Consider the following 19,166-nt stretch of genomic DNA (forward strand, 5'->3'; position numbering starts at 1 on the left):
GGGCGCACGGCTGCCCGGGGGCTCGCCCCGCCCCGCCCCGCCCGGCCGCGCCTCCACTCCCTCCCCGCCCCCTCTGCTCCTGATCCTCGCTGCCGTCTGCGCCTGCTCGCTCTGCCCCGAGGAGCTGGGCTGAGAGCAGGAATGGCGCCGGCATCAGCGTGACAAGCCGTGCAGCAGCCCGCTATGGAGGAGGATCCGGAGCTGGAGAGGTGAGGGGCGGCCGCACTGTGCAGAGGGTCGGGCCACGGCTTCTCCTTGGCGCTGGGCTGCGCTGTGGGGTTGCGGGGCCTCGGGCCCGGCCCGGTGTCGGCTCCTGGCCTGCAGGGCTCGGCGTGAGCGGCCTGCGCGCTGCTCTGAGCCTTGAGCTCTTGAGCTCTTGAGCTGGACGGTAGCGTACATCTCTGCGTAATTGTTCCTGTAAGCGTTCGTCTGGTGTTACTTAGAGGCGAGAGTGAAAGGCCTTATAAATGGGTGGTTAAAGTTATTTGGTTAATGAAAAGAGGTTGGGGTTTTTGCAAACAGCTGCGTGGAACTGTTACAGCGAAGTGATCCCATGGTTCTGTCTCATAACTTCTAAGGGATGTATCTGAGAGTGCTGGTGGGAAGGCCTGACAAAAAGGACATGGGAGTGCTGCTGGATGACAAGCTGGACATGAGCTGGACATGGCTGCCTTTGCTGCCCAGAGAGCAAACTGTATCCTGGCTGCATCCAAAGCAGTGTGGCCAGCAGGCCAAGGGAGTGATCCTGCCCCTCTGCTCTGCACTGGTGAGGCCTCACCTGGAGTACTGCATGTGGATGTGGAGTCCTCAGTACAGGAGAGACAAAGAGCTGTTGGAGTGCATCCAGACAAGGGCTACAAAAATGATGCAAGGGGTGGAACACATCCCTGTGAGGACAGGCTGAGAGAGCTGGGGCTGTTCAGCCTGGATAAGAGAAGGCTCTAAGGTGACCTGAGAGTGGCCTTCCGGTATATAAAGAGGGACTGTAAGAAAGAAGGGGACAGACTTTAGCAGTCTGTTGCAGTAGGACAAGGGGACATGGTTTCAGAGTAAAAGAGCTGACATATACTCTGGAAGTAAGGAAGAAGTTCTTTTACAATCACTGTGGTAAGGCACTGGCGCAGGTTGCTCTGAGAGGTGATGGATGCTCTGTCCCTGGAAGCATTCAAGGCCAGGCTCGATAGGGCTCTGTTCAACCCAATATAGTGCTAGGTGTCCCTGTTTATTTCAGGGGGGTTGGAGCAGGTGGCCTTAAGGGTGTCTTCGAATGGAAGTGATTCTATGTTAAGTCACTTCTTTCTGCTTAGATCTGACACATTTTTGAAATTAGATACATGTGATGCCACTGGTGGTGGCAAGGATAGAGAGTATAATGCTTTCCAAGAAGCCTTTAATTCTTGGTAAGGCACTTCTTTACTCAGATCATCAGTTTAAATATTAAAGCTTCTTTTTATATAGGCATGAATGCTGTTTTTGTTTGTGCCGCTCCAAGCACTTTTTGCTTGCGGACAGTATTTTGTACTTCCAGTGCTTAAAGCTTATAAGCAGGAGGGAGACCAACTTCTTACACACGCAGGTAGTGGTAGGACAGTGGGGAGCAGTTTTAAACTAAAAGAGCAAAGACCTAGGTCAGAGGTTAGGAGGACATTCTTTACTCAGAGTGTGGTGAGGCACTGGCATAGGCTGCCTAGAGGAACTGTTGGTGCCCCATCCCTGAGGAGCTCAAGGCCAGGCTGGATGGGACCCTGGCCAGTCTGAGCTGGTGGGTGGCAGCTGGCCCTTGTCAGGGAGGTTAAACTAGATGGGATTAAAGGTCCCTTCCAACCCAAGCCATTCTGTGATTCTTTGACTCTGCGCTGCCTGCCTTCTGCTGCTGTTGTGGTGGGGACTTGTGCCTCCATACAGTGGTTAAAACAGGCTGCCCTCTATTCTAGGAACCCCTTCTGGAATTCCATCCTGCTTCAGACTGCTTTGGGATCCACTGTTCTTTCCATGGCAGCGTGTTGGAAAATGAGCATGGAATGATGGGGTCATGAGGCTGTGTTGTGGAGCTGTAACTGTTTTCGCATGTGTTTTTTCAGGTCTGAAGTGAATTTTGTTTCCTAGCATTCCAGACTGGAATCTGCTAAGAGAAGCAGACTCTGCTACTTGTTTGTAATTGTTTAGGAAGAGTCTTCATCCAGCTTGTCCTGTTCTGTCCCTACTGCCTGTTTTTGTGTGTCTGACTCATGCTTCATCTTGTGTCTGAGGCTTTCTTCACATCAGTAGAAGTGGGAGTCACTGCAGAAGGAGAATGCTGACCTGCAGGTTACTGTGCAGCTGTTGCATACTATGGATTTAAAAAATGAAGTAGTCTTAAAATCAGTAAAGTATTACTGTTCACTGCGTTTTACTCAGTTATTTCCCATTTCACCCAATAACCTTTGTTGGAAAATTGAGCTGGTGTTTTTTCCTCTGAACTTTTCTGGTATGTCAGTGCAGATCCAGACTGTAAGCCAGAGGTATCTTGTGATCCCAAAGTAATCCTGGCATAAATTCTGTTTGTGTGTAATGATGATGTTAAGGTATATGACCCAATAGGCAGTACTGTAAAGAAAACCCTTACAAATCAGCTACCAGGAACTGTCTGTTTCTGCTGCAAGCATGTGTACTTGCTTTTGCTACTTAATTTCTACTAAATATCCCCACCTCTTTTTTTTTCCCCCTTCCTAAATGATGTTTGTGCTTGGTGTCTGTGTTGGAAGCACAGAAAAAAAATGAGGTTCCCCTGGCAGTGTAAAGGCAGAGATTTTGTTTTACCATATATCCAAACTGTTCCACAGTGAAGTCTTTCTCTCACTAGCTATAAATATTTCAGAATCTTATTAGAATTGCCTACCATGCCTGCTTGGAGCATCATCTTGGAAGTAAGTGTTTCCTAAAGAAGATACTGTTCTGAGTTCCAAGAAAGACCATTACTGGGTTTTGTAACAAGAGGCCTCTTGTTGAGTTGAGAATTGATAGCCTACTATTTTGCTGCATAAATGTCCTAATTACACTCCTTAATAAGTAAGCTTTGCACCTTGGAGAAATTAATTGACATTTCTTACTATTGTTTTTAACATTTAAAATAGAAATGTCATAATTAGGTCATTATTTCCCATTTGTGCCTTATCTCCCATGGCAGAAATTGGTCTGCAAGCTGATATCATTGTTTCAGATGGAGCTGTCGAGAACAACAGCATGGAAATGTCCTGAAAATAGCACTTATGAGACTGACGAACAGAATATTTAAATAAGCTACAATCTTGATCTGTGAAAGATGAGAACATCAGCATGCCCCGTGTATCTTCAAAGGCAGAGATGTTCTACATTGAGAATTTTGGGGTGTATTTGTATGTGTATTTGTACTGTGTATTTCTTTATCCTTGCTATGAATGTTCTGGCTTAAGCTTCTTTTCTGGCATCTCTTTTCATCAATAAGTGTGTGCAGACAGGACCAACTAGCTCATAGGAGTTCATTATGAACAACACTGGCCTTCGTTACTGTTCCTCCATTGTAGAAAGCATTATCTTCAGACCTTTGATTAACTGAAGTTCTGGGTGACAATTACTTGGATATAATTAGAACACCCAAAATCTGTTCCTATTTCCAGCCCTACACACGACCAGAAATAAGTTACATTGTCAGCATAACACTAATTTGAGTATACTGATTTTAAAAAGAGCCCTGTTGCTTTCTCTGGATCTTGCAGCTCTCTGCCAGGACCAGGAGTCCAGCAGGTAGGTCTGAGCATTCAGTGATGTGGGGGTCCAGCAGCGAAGCAGCCTGCCCTTTCAGGTTATGGTATAGACTGCAAGCAGTCAGTGATGCTCTGAGGGTCTTTGGTAGAGCTGCATGTGGTAAGATATCCCTTCTCTTACTTCAGGAGCTGTTGAATGCCAGTATTGCCTTTCTGCTTGCATGTCTGTGTGTTTCAGTAGTCGATTGCGTGGTGTGAAGCAATTCCACTAAATACATTGCCGTTGCAGTTCTTTGAGATCTCCAATAAGACAATGGCATAAGCAGCAATGGCAGGGTTAGTTAACTTGTGTGCTTGCAGAGGCCTAACGGCAGCAGGAGGCCTTATACACAGCTCTGCTCCAGCTCCCCTACCCCTGGTGCCACCAGCTCCCAGTGGCCCAAGGCAGTGCAGGGCACCTGGAACCCAAGGCCAAGACTGGAAGGATGAGCATCTCCTTCCTGGTGTCCCATTGCAGTGACTCGGTGCTGCAGCATCTTTGGGACTGAAGGATGTTGCTGTCTGGGATATGGGACATGTTGTGAGATGGTGAGAAGGAGCATTTCAAGGTTGCACAAGGCTTATTATGGGATGTTTAGGGAAGAAACCAAAGTTAGGGAAATGGGTTGATATAGGTGATTCAGGGAGGAGTGGAAAAATGAATGAGTAAGGGAATAAAAAGGACTGGTCATCTGTGAACAGTCTGCTGGTAGTTACACATGCTTGGTCGTGCCCTGTGCTTGAACAGCACAGTCTGTCCTGCCTGAAATTCCTTTCCAGCCCTTTCCTGGTTGAGGACTCTGTTCTATGGGGCTGTGAGTGCAGTACCTGGAGTCAGAGCAGGGTTGGAGGGACCTCGTGTCTGTGGTGCCAGCAGCTGTGTTGGAACCAAGAGCTGGTGGGTTGCTGCCAGCACCTGGGGAGGCTGGAGTGGGTGACACTGGATGGTAGCCACTGCAGTGAGAAAGGGCCCACATGCCTGCAGTGTATGTATGTGCCTGCTGGGCACAGATTTTCAGCTTTGCTGCAAGTTGGATTTGGGGCACAGAGCTGTGAGGCTCTCCCAGGCTGTTGGACCTAGCATGATGTATTTTCCCCTTACAGTTTTGTCTATAATTAAAAGCATTTGATAGTCTCTAGTTATGTGGTGTTTTCATCGCCTGTAGCTGTAGTTCATATTTCAGTTTATAAGTTTGCTTTTTCAGAAGAATGATGAAGCCCAGTCCCTGAATGAAGAATAGAAAACAGATGTAATTTTGCCTGACTTCAAAGCTTAATATTCTCCCATTCTTAGGACATGTGCACTTTATAATGCAAATTGTTAGAGTTTGTGAGGTGGAAGCTTTGCCTGTGGCCTTGGAATATAGATGACAAAGTCTCATCCTTCAGAAATGTAAATAGATCTTGGACAATACTCATGAAGATAGAAAGCATTTGTACACCTGCACTCTCACGCTACTGTATTGTTTAGCAAAATGTGATTGCTCAAGAAGAACTGCCACTAGTTCAAAGTAGTGATTGCTATCCTTGCTATGAAAGGTGCCAGAATGATTACTGTGCTCTTTAATATGCTCCTGCCTTTCGTTTTCCACTCCTGATTTCCATCCCTTTATTTTCTTCTCATGTGAAAGCTGTGTGCTTGGAGCTGAATCTGCCGGCTGCAGGAATGCTTCAGTTGTAACCACGCTGTAAAAATGAAGATGGCAAGGAATGCTGAGTCCCAAGAGGCCTTTAAAAGCAAAGTAAAAACCCTGTTTGCATAGCTTTTAACTTACTTATGCAGAGAATGTGGGTTCAGTGAGTGGAAACACATCATTTCAAAGATGATCTGAGAATTTTTTCCCTTGGTCTGTGCACATCAGAAGGTCTTTGTAAAGATGCAGTGATTAGGCATAATAATAATGGTAAAAGGCAGTATTATGCCATAACTTCTGTTACAGCTGAAGATGTTGACTTCAGGTTGCTGAGGCAGATGCCAAGTCAGTCTGATCTGTGATATAAACATTGCAAAGTAGTATCTCATATGGCTTATAATTCCTACCCAAGTTAATAGAATTGATGTCACCATATTAGTTTATTCTGATGTTTCCACTAAAGCTGAACTGCAGCTGTTTAAAATATTTATGTGTGTGTTTTATTACTGTTTTATGGCTGAAATGCTTTGATTTATGATTTTTTAAATAAAATAATGGCAGATATAGAGGCTTTTAATCTGACAGCTATATAGATTTCTTACAATCACAACATCTGGCAGCTACAGTAGTAACAGTGAGGAGCTTTTTTCCTCTTTCCTGCCCTTTGTCTGGTGCTTCTGTTTGGAGGCTCAGGACAGGCTTTCAGAGGCCGCGTGCTCCTGCTGTGCTCCCTCTGAGCTACTTCATGCTGCTCAGGTGGTAAATTCTAAGTCTGGAGAGAAAAATGCATTCTGCCTTGACTTCACAAAGTGTGTGACATCTGCTACATTTTGGTAGCTGAGCCTGCGTTTCTTACAGTTCTTGCAGTACTGGGGCATTGCAGTGCCACGTCTCTCTGCTCTCGCCTGGGAATGCTGCTGTACCTGGCTAGGTTGAGAGGGCAGTGCTGCATCTAGGTGCAAATAACTCTGACACAACAGCTTACTGTGCTGATACTCCATTTCCTTGAGTGAGCAGATGCGCTGAATGTTGTGGTGAAATATGTGCTTAAAAATGGACTTGAAGTACCCCAAGCACAGCTGCTGCTCAGATCATACTGATAACCTTGGAGGCAATTCTGTGAGAGACCTTAAGCCAATGTGCCATTAATAGATGAGTGAATGGACAAATAACACAACAGTTCTTGGTGCATTTCCCTGCTGTTGTTTCTGTGGGCTCTTTATTTTGCAAACCCTTCACATGCAAGCTGTAGTCTGTGAGTATCTGTGTATCTGCCTGGCATAGATCTCTTTTTTTTGGATGGAATTGTTTCCCCTTGAAATGAAGGACTATTCAGACAGATAGGTTGGTCAAGGAGCATTTCTATGCTCTTTGAGGATCAATGGCAGATTCCAGGAGTTTGTTTAGAAATCTTCAGTTAAAATGGTACTTGCTGTAAATTGCTCTGAAGTCAGGAAATAATTCAATGACAGATTGCTGTAAGTGTAAAATTTGACGGCTCTGCTTGCGGTTCTGCACAGGTAGCTGTACAAAGAGTGGCTGTATCTTGGTGCATTTTACACTGTACCCATTTAGCACCAGTTTGTTTTCTCTTACCAGAAAAAAGCAAAACATGACCAAAAGCAATACAGAAGAAATTGTGTGTGTGCATATAAAATGTCACCAACCAGTCCTAATGAATGGAGTTGGGAAAATTTATGTTAGGACCATAGCAAACTGAAGAGGGATAGACTTTGACTGACTGCTGTGTGGCTGCATCAAGTTTTTTTGTGAAGTACTGAAGGAAATGCGTTACTATTTAGTTTTAATTCCTATGCATTTTATTTCATTCACGTATAGTGTATGCAATTAAAGCTAAGACCTTTTGTGTTTTCTGTGCAGACTTCAGTAACCTAAATGGTAACAAACAACTGTGTTAGATGTTTAAAGCCCTGCAATATTTCCTCACATAGACCTGCCATAGAAGCTGCTTGCTTTTTGTCTTGGCTCTGCTGCTTCTGTTAGATGATGAGCCTTGAATTGTCTAATCTCAGTTTTGGCTTGACATCAGAAATTATACTCAGGGTTTTTTCTTTTTTGTAATCTGTTACAGCAAAGCAACAGAATCCTAGGATGCTGCGAGTGCCGTAACATCGTGATAGGGCATGGATTCTTTGCACCTTGAGTTGAAGGCTCAAGAACTCGCACCTTTCTTTTCTTGCACTAGGTGAATGGTGATGCTCTTGGTCGGCTTGATGCCAACGGCCATTCTGCCACACTACAGCTGGGAGAGCTGAGCAGTACATACCCTCTCAGTTACCTCCTGCTTTTAATTCCTTGAGCCTTCAGTCTTACCCGTATCAGTGCTGCTGATGCTTAGCTTCATGCTGTGAGTTATAGCCAGGTGCATAGCTCTCCTGTTCTGTCTAACAGTTCTCACTGGGTGGCATTTTTTGCTTACAGTTAACTAACCCAACTGTTAGCTTATGCATCCAATTTATGAAATAAATGACTCATTTTATCTCCTTATTGGCTTTCCCATTAACTTCAACCATGTAATGTCAAACAGTTATTAAAGTTTTATTTGAAATTGAAATTAAAGTGTAATGAAAACTGAAAAGATTGACACTGCAGGAATTAGCTACAACTTGAGTAAGTTGTATTCTCCAATGACTTTTTAAGTGAGCATGGTTATTTAATTGCTTTAGTGTTAATCTGGCTGGTTTGTACTGGAAGGTCTTGGTAATGTGAAGTCCTTTTTGAATGGCAGCTGTTAATAAGCAGAGAAGAGCTCCTTTCTTCCACCACTGAACCACAACTGGTACAGTTTAACAACTGGTAGAAATATGTCAGCTGGTTGCTTGGTATTTTGCTGGTGTCATCTAATTGGTTTTGAAACAGATCTGCTATGCTTGGAGGACTTGAGGAAGAAACAAAGTTGACAGCAGGGGAGAGTGTTCCCAAAAACCTTGGGGACTGTGCTTTTTAGAGTAGTGTACCAGTTCCATGCACTTTATTTCTACTCTTGAATTGAAATCAACGTTGCAGTTGTTGTGTTTCCAGCATTTCCTCTTTCTTCCCTGTAATGAATTAAACAAAAAAGCTTTCCACTTTACATAAGTGCGTGAAGTAGTAAGTTCTTGTTTTCCTCAAGTGGTGACTCTTCCTCTCCTCGTGTTTAGGAAGGCTGTGGAAGAGTTACTGAAGGAGGCAAAACGTGGGAGAACCAGAGCTGAAACAATGGGAGCGATGGGCTGGTAAGTTGTGCCAAAGGAAGTGAATGACTGATGCCAAAATAGATTTTGTATTTAATGGGTGACAGAAGTCTTTCTGTTTTAATTTGCATCATGTTTAAATATTTTCTTCACCCAGGTATTAATTTGTCTGGGCAAAATTAGAGCCCCAATAATAAAGAAGCTGAAGAAAATTCTGCCAGCATAAAATTGCTTGGCTGAATGTGTTGAAGGCAAAGTAATTGGAGAGCTGGGTGTCGCATCTGGAGTGGTATTGCCTTACTACCGTAGATTGAATTATGTTGTGAAGTTTAGATCAGAACTCTATGAGTCTTTATACATATGAATATATCTATATATATGTTACTTTCATACTGGCCATATGTTACTTGGTTGGATCCTGCTTAAATTAAAAACATTGATAGCACATAAAAAGAAGCCTTAGCCTCAAACAATAAAAGTAATAAATTATCCTCTAGCAGAGAATCCATGTATAAATTTCAGCTAAAAAATGAACTGAATCTATAACCTGGCTTTTGGAAGGAGACCTTTTTTTATAAGTACTAAAAAAATCTATAACGCTGAGGCTAAATTGTATAGCAAGTGGGGAAAAAGGTATCAGTATTTAAATCCGACGTGAAATATGATGGTAGATCTCCAGTGCAATATTTCAGGTTTTACAGGTAGATTATAATGGAATATAATGAATATAATTGCAATGAAAGAAAAAATGACATGGTGAAAAGAGTCATTCATCTTAAAATAATGTATCTGACTTTGATAAGAGGCTGGCTGTTGGATCTAGGGATGTTCACACAAGCAATACAACAATTGAGTGTGGTAAACTCATTTGTAGATAAGGTCTGGCTTCCTCTACCAACAGCATTACAAGATAAGCCTGTGCTGGTTGTGAATTTCTTGGCTGATTTCTTAGCTATGTTTGTTTTAGCAGCTGTGAAGAGATGAAAATTGTCTTGCTCAAAAAAGACAATCCTTTATGTTTTCTAGACAAATTCTGTGTGTGTGTATTTTACCCAATATTTCTGCTAGGGATGCAATTTACACCCTTTATAGGAGAATAATTAAATTGATTTAATCCCCCAGTGTGGCTACAGTTTTTCTAACACACTTGTCCTCTGTGAGCTTTGCCAATTTACCAGGTAAACCTATGCAGATAATTAGCGCTATTAAGTGTTGTATGCACCCAAACATTTGCAAGTTAATTCCAGATGTGGAGGATTTCTTCTGGAAGATACTCTGGCATTCCTCCCTGACTTTGCTACAGTTTGTGCAGCCTGGAATATCTTCCTGGAGTGTGCGTGGGCCTCTACTCCTGGCTATTTCTTATTTCTTGTCTGTGTGAGAGCAGAGGTCCCGCACAGCTATGGTTATTGGCACAGGGGGGTTAACATGTGGCTTACAAACACACGATGCCCAGAGGCATAGCAGAGGGTGCCCTGTTCTTTGGAGTAGCAGTTGGTTGGGCCAGAGTTGTGCTCAAGATGTAGGAGAAGAGGATTTCCAAGAAGGCTTCAGAAAGAGGAGGGCTATTGACATGATGTTTGGCACAGTGATAACCTGAGATTGTTGAAGTAAGGATCTTTTTAACTGTGGAGAAATGTAAGAATAGCTGTACTTTACTGACTCAAATAAGGGATCCATCTCTGCATTGCCCTGTCTCCGTCAGTGACCAATAATTAGGGTCTAGGAAATGGGCTAAGAATTATATGAGAAAATAGCAGTACATCCTCAGTATGCAGTTCCAGCTTCTAACAGCCTGCAGCTCAGGATATTCTGCATTGACAGGTGATATTTTTGCATATGACAATTCTCTCAAAGAGAGAAAAATCTTTGGAGACTGTACTAAGCTGAGTATTGCAGTGCAACAAAATACCATCAGATGTAAACATCATTAAACAGTAAATCCCAAAGGGCTTCAGGGATTACATCCAGTACTGATGTATACTCTTGCAACTGTAAACTACTGAAAAGAATATAGCTGCTGTTCTGAGCTTTGTGGATGCTAAATGAAGTGAACATGAAAATATATGTTAAAAGACCAAATCCAGGAAAGCATAAACTGGTAGAAGCAAACAGATGAGATCATCACCAACTTGATTAAAGTACAATCTTGATGGGTAGAACACAAATCCTCCCTTCTTTGCCAAACTCAAAATGATTACAGGTGTGGTTCACACACGAAGACCTGTGGGATTACCTCAGTCTTTTGTCATGGGAGTCTTGGAGGAGCAATGTAGAACCCCTGGAAAGATCTACCATAAGGCCATCAATCCTGCATAGGCACTGGACAGTGGAAGTAACTGGACCTATGGAAAGAAGATTGGTTTTGCCATCTTTTCTTTGGATGAGGAGAGGCAAATGCAGCTGCTGCTCATACTTCACAGATTCCAGTTTATGTTGTTTTCAGCAGCTGTTGGATATGGGGAATTATATGTCAGTGATATTTGACAGGAATTAGTTAATAAAGGGAAGTGTGTGTCAAGGTGATGTTCACAGAAAACTGTTGTGCATACCATTGCAAAGGAATAGAGTCTCCTGGTGGGTGTTGCTGGAAGCAAAACCTTAGCCAGCAAGCCTCTGAACACTGCTCTGGGACTGTTTTCAGATCTATACAACTGCTCCATTACTGTTCACAGTGATTAATTCTCCACAGCTCAAGTACAGTGCTTAAAGAAGATCCCCAGGCATCCCTACCTAGCTTTTTGTAGTCTCCTCATATGATGTGGATAGTCAGTTGCTGTTTGATGCTTGCAATTCAAGCTCAGACATAGTGTAGCTGACAGTCAGGAGAAAGATGTGTGAAGTGTTGTCCTTCAGCCCAGCTCCAAGACAACAGTTCAGCCTTGAAAATATAGGACAGTGTTGCTGGTTATTACTTCCAGTTTGAGAATGTTTTGTCTCTGTTAGGTTGCCTCACAAGTTTTCTGTGGATAGTGTGGGTAGGTGCTGCAACCTATGTGATTCAGGTCCTGTTATAGGGGAGGCTTGTCCCAACACGGAGATGGGCACTGACACTGAGCAAAAGCTTTATGCAGAAGAGTTACTTGACACTCGTGGATATGTGTATTGGGTTTACATGGCAAGATTTTGGTGGAATGAGGTGAGGGGACTCTGAGAGTGGCCTCTGTGAGCAGAACTCAGCAGCTACCCAATGTCAGAGGAGGAGTTCCAAGAGATCTGCCACTCGTGGGGCCCCATGCTGGAGCAGCGTGTTCCTGAAATGATAGGCTCTGTGATACAGAGCCGTGTTGGAGCTGTGCTGGACGAACTGCAACCTATGGGAATCCCATGCAGGATCAGAAGGATGGCATCCTGCAGAAGGGACCCTACTTGGAGTGGAGGCAGAGTGACCATGAAGGAGCAGCACAGGCGAGCGTTAGGGACTGACTGCTGCCCCATTCCCCTGTGCTTTTTGGTGGGAGCAGGTAGGGGAGGGTGGATGGGAGGAAGGTGGTTGTAGTTTCCTTTTTGTTCTCACTACTCTTGTTTGTTATTGATTGCCAATAAATTAATTTCCCTTACACTGAGTCTGTTTTACTTGTGTCCTTGTCTGAACCTGTGAGCTTTTTCATCACATTTTCTCCTCCTGTCCTGTTGAGGAGAGGAAGTAAGAGAGTAGTGCTGGTGCTAGGGTATCTGCTGGCCTTAAACTGCCTCAACATGGGCTGCGTGAGCTCTTGGTTAAGAGATCTAGCTGATTGGCTTCACACTTTACTTAAGATTGGTGGTGTGTAGGTCCATGAAAGATTTCTTCAAGAAATATTAGATGTTGTTTGTAGCTTTTATGTTACTGACTCTTGAGCATTGACTTGTTCCTTAGATGTTCTAAAGATTCTTGCTCTTAGCACTACATTATTACTAGTTCTTTCAGTCATCCATTCATATGTGCTTTCTGGCCACGGTGATTCTTGTGTTGCTGTAGAATCTGCTGCTGATGTGTCTGGTTCAAACATGAGTGGACCTAATCACAGGAAAGAAAATGTGTAGGGGAAAGGAGGATCCTCCTCTGAAGATGTTCATGTGAAGATGAAGAGTAGGTAACTTAACTTTCTCTGATGCTGTTAGGGTTATGTGATTTTTGAGATGAGAAAAGACATTAGAGCAGCTGTCTGGAAGTTAATGCTTGAAGAACCAGCTGGATCCAAGATGGGAAGTTAGGGACAAATAGAATTGGAACACTTGAAATAGATAAATGTATTACAAAGTTGTAGAGGTTGGAAGGGACCTCTGGAAATCATGTAGTCCAACCCCATGCTAAAGCAGGCTCCCTGGATTGCACAGGAAAGCATCCAGCTGGATTTTGAATATTTCCGGAGTAGGAGGCTCCACAGCCTCTGTCTGCAGCTTATTTCTCTGCTCCGTTGCCTCTGAAGTAAAGTTGATCTTTCTTCTGTTCATATGAAGCTTCTTGTGTTCCAGTCTCTGCCCATTTCCCCTTGTGTCACTGCACACCACTGAAAAGAGCTTGGCCCCATCCATTTAACTCCGGTCCTTTAATATTTGTAAGCATTAATGAGATCCTTTCTCGGTCTTATCTTCTCCATGCTGAACTGCCCCAAGTCTCTCAACCTTTCCTCATATGGAAGACGCTCCAAGGCTCCAGTCATCCTTGTGACTCTCCACTGGATTCTCTCTAGAAGTTTTCTGTCTTGAACTGGGGAGCCCAGAACTGGACACAGCACTCGTGATGTAGCCTCACCATGGCAGTGCGGAGGAGGAGAACCACATCCCTGCACCTGCTGGCCACACTCTTTGTAATGCACCCCAGGATCCCATTTGCCTTCTTGGCCAAAGGGCCACACTGCTGGCTCATGGCCAACCTGCTTCCCAACAGAACACCCAGGTCCTTCTCTGCAGAACTCCTTTTCAGCAGGTCAGACCCCAACCTGTGCTGATGCATGCAGATATTCTTGATTCATCAGAGGATGATTGACACAGACAGGGTATCCTACACTGCTATATCTGGGGATTTGCACTGTGTGTCTTCAGGTAGAATCAAGCTATACGCTCAGATTTTCTTACAGGTTTTGTCAATCCTATGTATGTAATTCATAAGCTTCCTAAGAGCAGTGGAGTTAGGTCTCATTTAAAGGGCTGTTTTCACTTTGAGAATGTCAGTCAAAATACTGCAAAAGTGACTATGGGGACACGTTCTGGAGACTTAATTATTTCTTTTTCTTCTGGTGTATGGACCTGTTCTTCAAGGATCCTGGCATCAAGTGAATTAAGGCTGAACTGGCTTCCTAAAATAAGATATGGAAAACAGGATATTTTGGGATGGCTTGTTCAGCTCTGCGTTGTCAGAGCAGATGAAATTGCAACAAATAGATAAATGTTGGAAGCATTAAATTATTTTTAGCTCTCTTTCTTGCAGAGTACTCCTGAGATTAGTTTCATGCCTATATATAGTTTTCTGCCCAACCAATACCAAATCAGTTGGCCAGAAACATTGCAGAATGTGAAATAATAAGGATAAGAAAGATTTGAGGGCATAGGAACAGAGATACACTATGTTACATCTTGTCTTTGAATGAGTGTTGTGTCATTATGCAGGAACGCTGCGACGTGATTCCACAGCATCTTTTTCATTGGATATGAAGAGGTGAAGGAATGAGGCACAGATGGACATTGTGACATAAGTATTTTAAACTGTTATGATCAGAGCACAGGTTCCCATGCAAAGTCCTGCCAGGTGCATCTGGCTGCCAAGACCGTATGTAAGAGTTTGCAGTGTGGTTCCAGGCAGCCTCTTTTGTGAGATCCCTTGTGAAAGCACAGCGGCCTAGATTACTTGCTTTGGAAAACTGCTCTGGTAGAACAACCTCCAGCTGCTTTTTGTGCCTTCAGTCATTATTCTTTTAAATACTGTATTTTCCATGGTAATTTGGAAGTGGTAGTAATGTTTCTCTAAGTTCATGCATAAAAAACTGTTTCCTTGAAAGATCTGATGATCTGATCTGTATACTGAGGCTGACTGTGCCAAGCCTGTTTGACATGTTCTATTACACAGCAGAAGGGAGACTGGCAGTGTACTTCAGCATCTTAAGCAGCATTAGTGAGTTTTACTGAAAAGAAGCCATAATGTACACTTGTGTACTGAACTACTGTGCTAAACTTGATGGCAGGCATTGGCTGAAAAGTAAGATGATTATTAAATAGAAGTGACTGAAAACATCAAAAGGGAGAGTAAGAATTGATGTATGTATGCAAGGATGGTTTGTGTCTCTTTTTCTTGCTTAAACTGTGAAGTTGCCATTTCATCACTGCATAGCAGAGAAATGTGGGGGGATGTAAGACTTGTCTTTGGAGGGAGATGGGATTCTTTGTGTAAATACAGCAGGTAAACTGTTACACTGAGTGAATGCTTTGCTGCAAAACTGAATCTGTTTTGTAAACTAGGTTGCTTTAAAACTGTAGTGTGCGTTCATGGTCATGCCTGCAGTTCTGCTTCAGGCAAGCTTGAGTTTGGCACCTTAATGCTCTTTTAACACCTTTTACTTTTTCTTATTTTACTTTTACTCTTTTACTTACTCGAAGCTTTTGCAGTTTGTTCTGTGGCGCAGTTCATAGCCAGGAGATTGTGATCCACCATGCATAGGCTGCGCTTTCTTCCCGATACTTCATAATTTACATGGAGGGCAAAGCTGTCGCATTGAGCACTGCAGGAACAGAACTGCAGCAAGCCAAAGGCTTGTCTTCACGAGGGTGCTAATAGGAGTACTCTACAATTTTCTTACCTTCAGAAATGCTCTAAAGGACATGAGTGAGTTAATAATACAGTTCTTTTTGAATTTTCACCATTACGTATATGGCGTATATATATGTAAACATTTTGGACTTATGAGTGTGCATGTGTAGTGTTTCTCATATGCCATAATCTCATTTATTTTCAAGACTTAATGGCAGAGTACGTTTTGTTAAAGACTGAGGTCAGTGAAACTGATGTTTCTCTTCAGTGCCATGACTTACTGCTGCTCCATGAAAACCCACGGGCTCGTTCTTTATCACTGTGATAGTGAATTAATGGCACCCCTTAACTGACCCTGAATTCCTGCGTTTCTCATCAGTTTTCATTCTTAGTATAGCTCAGGCAGCACTCCTAGTGCCAAAAGGAAATAAATACTTCAGCAAAATGGATTTATTTAGGGCAGACTATCTCATTCTGGTGCTATATATGTTAGTGCTTAATCAATACATTGGCTTTTAAGAAAAGGAAGAGGAAAGAGACAAATGTAAAATAATTTGTACCTTAATGCATCCAAGAGAAAGCCTCTCGGTAGGAAGCATTGAGATACAACAGTTCAGTGCTGGCAGAAGACATGCAGGGGACTTGAATGTTGGCTGGTGTTTGCGTAGCATGGCATTTTGTTTGCCATGTTCTTAGCTGACGTAGCTTGAAATGGAAACACTCTTCTACTGACAAATATTAGCTGTGTACTTGCACTCAGTAATACACCTAATACATAATGACTGTCTCCTTGGTTTACAAAACATCTACACAAAGCATCTTAATTATTATTTTTCTTTAAGCTAGATTTGACCTCATCGTGGACTTGCAGTACTTGAAAGGAGCTTATAATCAGGAGGAAGGCCAACATTTAGCATGGGCAGAAAATGATAGGGCAATGGGGAGCAGCTTTTACACTAAGTGAGGGGAGATTTAGATTAGATGTTGAGGGAAAATTCTTTACTCAGAGGGTGGTGAGGCACTGGCACAGACTGCCCAGGGTGCTGTGGGTACCTGGAGGTGCTGAAGGCCAGGCTGGATGGGGCCCTGGGCAGCCTGAGCTGGTGGGTGGCAGCCCTGCCCATCTGTTGGAACTAGATGATCTTTCAGGTCCCTTCCAATCCAAGGCATTTTTTTACTCTATGAAAATAATGTAGATTTATATGGATAAAATCTACAAGGCTCTAAACTAACCATGATGTCAAAATGTCAAGAAACATATAACAGAAATGAAACAATTTGGTTGTTTAATGCATACTTCTAAAATGGCTCTAAGTTCTTTGAGGACAAGAACAAGTAGTGCTTAATAGGCAGATCTGAAATAAATACAACGTCCAGTTCAAAGGCATATATTCAAAGCTATATTGTTTTCATTCCATTCTCTAAGAGATGAAAAATTGGGAATAAGTAGTGTGGAACTGATACCAGGAAGATAAATGCAGTATAGAGTATGTGTTTACTAAAACAGGCTAATAAATTATGTGCAATGAGGAAAAAAAAACAAGTTGGAAACAATGGGAGAGAATTGACAACATGTCTTTTCTATTCAAGAAAAAGAAATAAAATATTTTGTTTGGTGGTTGCTAATGTAGGTTAAAATTTGCATGCCTTCTTTATGTGTTTGATTCCTGAAGTTATTTGGATTCTTCATGCAGATGTTTCTTTTACTTTCTAAATATTTCAGATATTTCAATATTTTATTTCATCTACTACAGTCAGCATTATAGCCTTGTAAAACATTCTCATTTGACATAGAATGTTACTAAATATTTGATTCCTAAATTGCTAAGTTAAGCACTGACAAATAAATATATTGTCACCTTACAAGCAGTGTGGTAAACATGAGCATTGCCCCATCTGCTTCCTGCTGCCTTGTGAAAATCATGGATTTTCATTGCATTGAAGTAAAATAACCTTTATTCTACAAAATAAGGTAAAGGAAGAAGGGAGACAACCTTGAGTGTATCCTTCTGTACTGAGAGTTTACACTAGGTGGCATGCAAGGAAAGCCAAAATACGAACGTGTCTTAAAGTTATTGAAGCTAAACTCTCAGTTTTGTCTCAGGATGTTCTTATCTTGTCTTTTGATTGCTTTTATATGTCTTTCAGGTTAAAATGTCCTCTTGCTGGTGCAAACAAAAGATTTCTTATTAATACCATCAAAAACACATTACCGTCTCAGAAAGAACAAGACCAAGAACGTGAGCAAAAGGAAGTCAGCAAGGAGCCAGAGCCAAACAAAAGCAGGAAAGAAGAAAAACCAAAGAAACACAGAATTCACCCATACACACCCAGCTTTCAGTCCAGAAGGAGAGTCAGCTACTCTCCCCCTAGGCACCGAAGCAGGAGCCAGCACACAAAGGATAAGTATGAAAAGCGATCTAGCAAACGATGAAGAGAGGTGAATATGTGTTGTTACAAGCCAAGAATGTCATTAGACATCAGACTGCAGGGATGTTTAGGTCTTTTCAGAATGAGATTCTGTTCAGAATAGATTTTTGAACTGGTTTCTTGTGTGAGAAATAGTTAGAGGTAGCTTTATAGAATCTTTCTTCGGGACCTTTAAGAGAAAAGTGAAGTGCAGCATAAATCTTTCAGTTCTCTGAGAACAGACATTCCCTTCCCTTTGCTCCTTTCCTCTCTCCCTTTCTGGCTAAGCTTAGGGTCTTGGTAATGGAGCATAATATGTGTGTCACTGTCTGATACAATTTATTTAGTCGTATTACCCTTTTGGAAATAAATTTAAATTAAGCTTAAGTCTATCTATAGTATAAAGGTAGCAGAACTTCTTTGCTGCTTAACCAATTGAGAAGTTTTGCTTGTTTAGATTAATTTAGCTTTACAGTATCTGGAAGAAAGGAAAATTGGTCAATGCCTGGCTAAGCACGTACATTTTGTATAGAATATGGGAGTTTGGTTTCTTTAGACAGTATAAAAAGAACAGATTTTAAGTGGGCAACACTAGTTTTGCTTTCCAGAAAAGACTACTACAAAATACTGGTCTTGTGTGTTGTATATTCACAAACCTATCATTGATAATAATGAATGTTACCCCTAAAAAGCCATAAATGCAATAATTGTCTCTGTTTAGACTTCCTGGTGTAAGGAAGTAGTTTGAACAGTGTGTGGTCATGGTGCTTTCAAAACAAACCTTGGAGACAAAATGATCATGTCTCTGTCCACTGCTAAGAAGTTTCCAAGTAAAAGTGTAGAACTAGAAATGCAGAGATGTTTAAAAACAATCAAATGCTCACTTTCCAAAACTGTATGGCAATTTTTTTGTAGTACAGTTCTTAAGCTTGTGACTTTGAGCATGTACAATATACATCAGCATATTCCATGTCCTTTTTTGTTTGTTTGTTTTCCAGTAACAAACTTCTGTGTGAAATATTTTGTATTTTGGATGTTCTCAGAAGTATGTTTGTTTTGAACATAGTTTTTGGTTTCCGAGTGTGTTGACAATAAAATTTCAATTGTTCATTAAAAGTGCTTTGTGATATTTATGGTGTTTGTAAGTTTCTTAATTGAATTGGGCCTCTGTCGACTGAGAGAAATGAGCGCTGACACTTGGTGGTCCTTCAGTGTTGTGTCAGGACAAGAGTGCCACCTATAGGCACATCTATACCTTGTCTTGCTGCGCATACCTGTCCCTCTTGGAAGGATCGTGTTTCACTAAGAGATGGGGAACCCAACGTGGACATTTACCGTGTCTGAATTTTGATGTACCAGCTGAGAATGACTCTTCTGAATAATGGGAAGGGAGTTAAACTGGTTCTGAGGCCAGCTGCTGCTGCCAGGGTCAGTGCATCCA

The 19,166-nt window shown here is 42.2% G+C and overlaps 2 protein-coding genes across 5 annotated transcripts in view; one reads left to right on the forward strand and one right to left on the reverse strand.

Annotated features, from left to right (window-relative positions):
- Window positions 1–19,166, reverse strand: part of MTIF3 (mitochondrial translational initiation factor 3) — a 206,601-nt gene that overhangs the window by 99,185 nt on the left and 88,250 nt on the right. The window contains exon 1 of one of the 2 annotated variants that reach the window (XM_052671447.1): window positions 779–807. The exons of the other annotated variant lie outside the window; for it this stretch is intronic. Within the exon in view, the coding sequence (XP_052527407.1) occupies window positions 779–792 (14 nt within the window). The 5' untranslated portion in view covers window positions 793–807. Of the gene's footprint in view, window positions 1–778; window positions 808–19,166 lie in introns of those variants that run through there. 2 annotated transcript variants of the gene reach the window in all.
- Window positions 69–18,854, forward strand: POLR1D (RNA polymerase I and III subunit D). 3 transcript variants are annotated; one of them, XM_052671458.1, is made up of 4 exons: window positions 116–209; window positions 579–766; window positions 8,557–8,631; window positions 17,465–18,854. In XM_052671458.1, exons 3-4 carry the CDS (start codon window positions 8,615–8,617, stop codon window positions 17,748–17,750), a joined length of 303 nt encoding a protein of 100 aa, XP_052527418.1. In that variant the 5' UTR covers window positions 116–209; window positions 579–766; window positions 8,557–8,614; the 3' UTR covers window positions 17,751–18,854. The 3 variants fall into 3 exon arrangements, with proteins under 3 accessions (XP_052527417.1, XP_052527418.1, XP_052527416.1); XM_052671457.1 differs by lacking the exon at window positions 579–766 and having other exon boundaries at window positions 69–209; XM_052671456.1 differs by lacking the exons at window positions 116–209; window positions 579–766 and adding an exon at window positions 5,416–5,503.

This window comes from Tympanuchus pallidicinctus, unplaced genomic scaffold (assembly GCF_026119805.1).
Source record: "Tympanuchus pallidicinctus isolate F22 unplaced genomic scaffold, pur_lepc_1.0 scaffold11, whole genome shotgun sequence".
Taxonomy (NCBI): Eukaryota; Metazoa; Chordata; class Aves; order Galliformes; family Phasianidae; genus Tympanuchus; species Tympanuchus pallidicinctus.